This window comes from Porites lutea, chromosome 4 (assembly GCF_958299795.1).
Source record: "Porites lutea chromosome 4, jaPorLute2.1, whole genome shotgun sequence".
Lineage (NCBI taxonomy): Eukaryota > Metazoa > Cnidaria > Anthozoa > Scleractinia > Poritidae > Porites > Porites lutea.
This window is the reverse complement of record NC_133204.1, coordinates 25,598,183-25,602,440: the sequence shown is the minus strand read 5'-3', so window position 1 is coordinate 25,602,440 and position 4,258 is coordinate 25,598,183. Positions and strand designations below refer to the sequence as shown.

The 4,258-nt window shown below is 39.6% G+C and overlaps 1 protein-coding gene across 1 annotated transcript; it reads left to right on the top strand.

The window, feature by feature from the left end:
- Positions 1-1,571: 1,571 nt before the first annotated feature.
- Positions 1,572-2,878, top strand: LOC140935709 (RYamide receptor-like). Its single transcript, XM_073385282.1, has one exon. It carries the CDS (start codon positions 1,691-1,693, stop codon positions 2,789-2,791), a length of 1,101 nt encoding a protein of 366 aa, XP_073241383.1. The 5' UTR covers positions 1,572-1,690; the 3' UTR covers positions 2,792-2,878.
- Positions 2,879-4,258: the final 1,380 nt, after the last annotated feature.

Below are 4,258 nucleotides of genomic sequence, written 5' to 3'. Positions count from 1 at the left end.
TTGCTGACTCATTCTTGACTGTCTCTCTTGACAATGATGAACTTTTCTGACAAACAAGGGGGTCGTAGGATGGAGGGTTAGGGTTAGGGTTAGGCTTCTCCAATGCGGTTTGTTCGAAAGCGGGTTCTTTACCTCCCGGCTAATTCCGGAATCCCTACAGATTACATCTGAGTATGTCATTTTCCTGAATAAACAGGACCACTTGGTTTCTAGAGAAGAAGGGATTGAATGATTGCACCATTTTCTTTTTGGCAATGCCCGGTAAATTGGAGGCGACACTTTGACAGGTGATAATGTGCCGTAAATCTGCTCACGCATCGCGTGCTCTAACCAGTGGATGATTTAGGGAAGAGACTATTGCATTTGACGCGTGGGGAATATAGAGGAGAAAGATGGAAAAAAGAGCAGTCATTACTGAGGAGGAGGAGGAGTTGTCATCTCATCTTTCTTTTTCCTCTTCACTGTCACTTTTCTAACTTGGACTGTAAAGTCTGCGGATCAAACCACAATAATTCCTGGAAGGTGTGTCGGAAAATCACGCTCGACTTACCGTTAGAAAAAAAATATGCGCCGTCATGTCGCCTTTCTCTCCACAGACAATACAGATTCTCGGCGGGCATGCGTAGAAGAGCTCTGGAGACAGGTCGACATTGAGACAATACATAGACATTAGATCTCGAGAATATGATTTTCGAGAATTTGTTCTTTAGATCGAATCAAAGTGAATGCCTTTATCCAAGGTTAGTCTCCAGGCGTTCTCTTTTGCCCCGTTGTCCGCGCGAAGTCTGGGAAAAGTGTGGTTGGGTGTTCTCAAACTGCATTACCTCGAGTTTTTCTTTTGCCAATAAGAAAAACCGAAACATATTGAATGATTATTATAATGCCCCCCATGAAAGCTTGACAGGATTTGAAGGGAAACACTATATTAATGTAAAAAATGCCGGACATGCAATTTCCTTTAGCTCGACAGGCCATACTGCAGTTTCCTATCACGACGGGTTCTAATCAGTTCAATGTTCTGAGCAAAGCATATGTTTACAGTTTCTGCAAGTATCTCTAATGTCTACAACTCTCATTTGAGGCCCAAAAGGTGAAAATTTTTATCTTAGTGGCCAAAGCCATGAAATTTCATCAATCGAGGACAAACCAAAATCATAAATAAGTCATGAAGAAACTAATCAGTAGTTAGTTTTTTAAAAATGACAAAAACACGAGAAATTTATCTTCTATTGTCGAACATTTTCTTTGCATATATTACAAACTTAAAATGCAGAGACCAAAAAGTCCTACTGTTCCAGTATTATCAAGTACAAGCTTTATTAAATTATCCCTTCGTCTATTTTGTATTGAAAACGCTTGACGTATTAAAACAAACATAAGAAATTTCATTTTATTACGGACCGAAATTACGAAGCCCAAAAAGTCACACTGTTCAAGTATTATCAAGTACAAGATTAATTAGATTTTTCTTTCTTCGTTTATTTTGTATTTCAAAACTAGACGTATTAAGAATGAGTTAAGAGAAAATTATTTGTTCTTCCTTTTGTTTTATGATTCGAAGAGGATGTCAATCAATGCCGTATTATCCCCGCTGACTACATTATTCAACCGAACTCCGGCAGGTTCAATCTGACTTCTTTCCATTGGAATATTATCGAGGATTTCTTCGGCCAGAAATTGGACAGTGTAAATGGCGGCTGTTATCAACATTACTTCAAACGGGAGCAGTGAATCATCAGGCGTGGAAAACTTTGTATGTAACCCTCTCGACAACTCTTTCCCAGCTCAAGTCGGTAAAATCCTCATCTTCTCGTTAATTCTCCTGACAAGCTTTGTTGGCAACTCTCTCATAATTTTCATAGTGTATAAGCGTCCAGAATTAAGAAAAACGACAAATTACTTCATTGTAAATATGGCTGTCTCCGACTTTATATTCCCGCTTGAAGCTATTCCTCTTAGCTTGGCTTATTTGGTGTCCGGCTCTTTAGAATGGTTTGTTGACGGAATGGCGGGATTTATCCTCTGTAAACTAGGAACATTTCTGAGGCGTGTTTCAGCGTCAGTTTCTGTAGAAAGCCTCGTGTGGATCGCTGTAGATCGGTTTGTGGCTGTCGTGTTGCCGATGAAAGTTCGTCTGATTTCGAGGAGAGTCCGAACTTTCGGTATTGCCTCTACCTGGATCACAGCGATAGTAATCAATTCTGTTGACTTGTACATGTACGATTTGGTAGACAAACATCACACTTTAAGGTGTTCATACTCTCCAGTCTATTGGTATACATTGATCTATTTGCTGCGAGTGGCCTTGTTTTGCATTGCCCCATTATTCGCAATGACCATTTTATACTGTATGATAGCAGTGACTTTGCGGAAACAAGACAAAGCTCTCCGTCTCGCCACAAATAATCAGGCAGATCACAAAAAGCGACGTGCGTTTAAAATGAGTAAGTCTATTATGGCTTCATTCTATATTTGCGTTATTCCAATGTTTGTTCTGAACATCGTCTTGCGAATAGGAATCGAAGTGCCGTGTTTGTCCCTCAAGTTGCTGATTTTTTTCGGTTATTTTATGCTATATTTTTCTTCCACAATCAACCCAATTATTTGCATTGCATTTGTTCGAAGTTACCGTCATGGATTCATAAATATCTTTCATGCCTCCTGGAGAAAAATACTAAATGAAAGCAACGCTGAAACATGTCAACGAGAAAACTTTAGTCTTCAGCAAATTAGGCTCACACCAATTTCAGAAAAAAGGGGAATACCTCAACATAACCAGGATGGACGTTGAGGAGAGAAACTTCCAGGTTTTTGGCGGAATTCGGTTCCAGTAGGGCGAGATAAGCAAAAGTCTGAGAAGACAATCAGTTTCAATACAGGCACGGACATATACGTAATTGAGATTTGTAACAAAAACAAACTTCATTAAATGTCAGTAACTAATTTCTAGTTTGGACAGTGACGGATCAAGTGGAGGGGCCCGGGGGACCTGCCCCCCCTTATTCTTAGACCAAACTGAGGGCCCCCCCCGCCCCCCCCGCTTATCTAAGGGTTTGGATGACCGCCCCTTCCCCCCTCCCCGCCTCCTTATCTCAAGGTCTGGATCCAGTACTGTTGGGTGCTCGTTATTTAACAATTAATGAATGAGGCTGAGTATCTTATGAAAAATTATGGAGGTCTCGGAGGTTGTTATTCGTCGCTATCGAGATCTCAATAATTCTTCATATGATACGAAAGCCGAGTTCAGTAATTGTTTTATTATTCATTCAAAATAATTCCTAGTTTAAAAACATACATAGCTAAAACATGCTTACCTCCATCGATGTTAAGTTCATCTTCTATAGTGCATCTTTAGGGTTGTTCAGCTCCTCGCAAATATTCTCTAACTAGCAGATGTCGCCCTTCGAGTTGTCTTCTTGCTGTTCTTGCCATGTGTTTAGCTATTATTTCGCCTAGTTCTTACTTTTGAAACGAGTGAAATGTCTGCCATTTTTGTTTTCACCACCAAAACAACTCAACCTTATTCCCGGGTCTTCTCGGTTAACGGTACATTAACCTGCAAAAAAGGTGCACTTTCGACGTCATCGGTTCATTAATCGCAAAATTCTTCCAAATTTGGTGATAAGTAGCTGGTTATGGTGAATTATGCGTGTGCTTTTAGCCAATCAGAATGGGGGAAATATGTTGAATGAATAATAATTATTATTTTTACTATTTTATCTATTCTATTATCTATAATTATTTTTATCTATTCTATTTTATCTGAAACCTGCCGTGATCAGTAGATCTAGCATGTACCAATCATACCAAGGTTAAGGACTTAAAACCTCGTCACTTTTCCAGTGGGAGGCGTAGCGGACGACCAAAGGAATATGTAAATAATTGACCAAAAACAATTTTCAGCACGTTATAGATTTAAACAAGTTGCGTCTACCTACAACCTCTCAATCGGCATCTACGTTTTTCTTGACAAGCTGTTCTTGGAGATGTAAATGGAAAAAAATGGCCACTTTTTTTCCTTGTTGGCGAAGGATGAAAACAGTTGGCATTATCATATAATTGGTGCACGTTCCATAAGTCAGAAGGAATAGAGCCTATATTGGGATCAGCTCTCTTACCCTTAATCCTATCTTGCGAGAGACTTATTCCAATAATACATAACTATAATGGAAACAGTATAATTGCAGCGGTTGATCCTCCTTTTGAGGGGGATGTAATGAATTTGAAGGCGACTAAATCAAGGTCGATTACGTGTAGG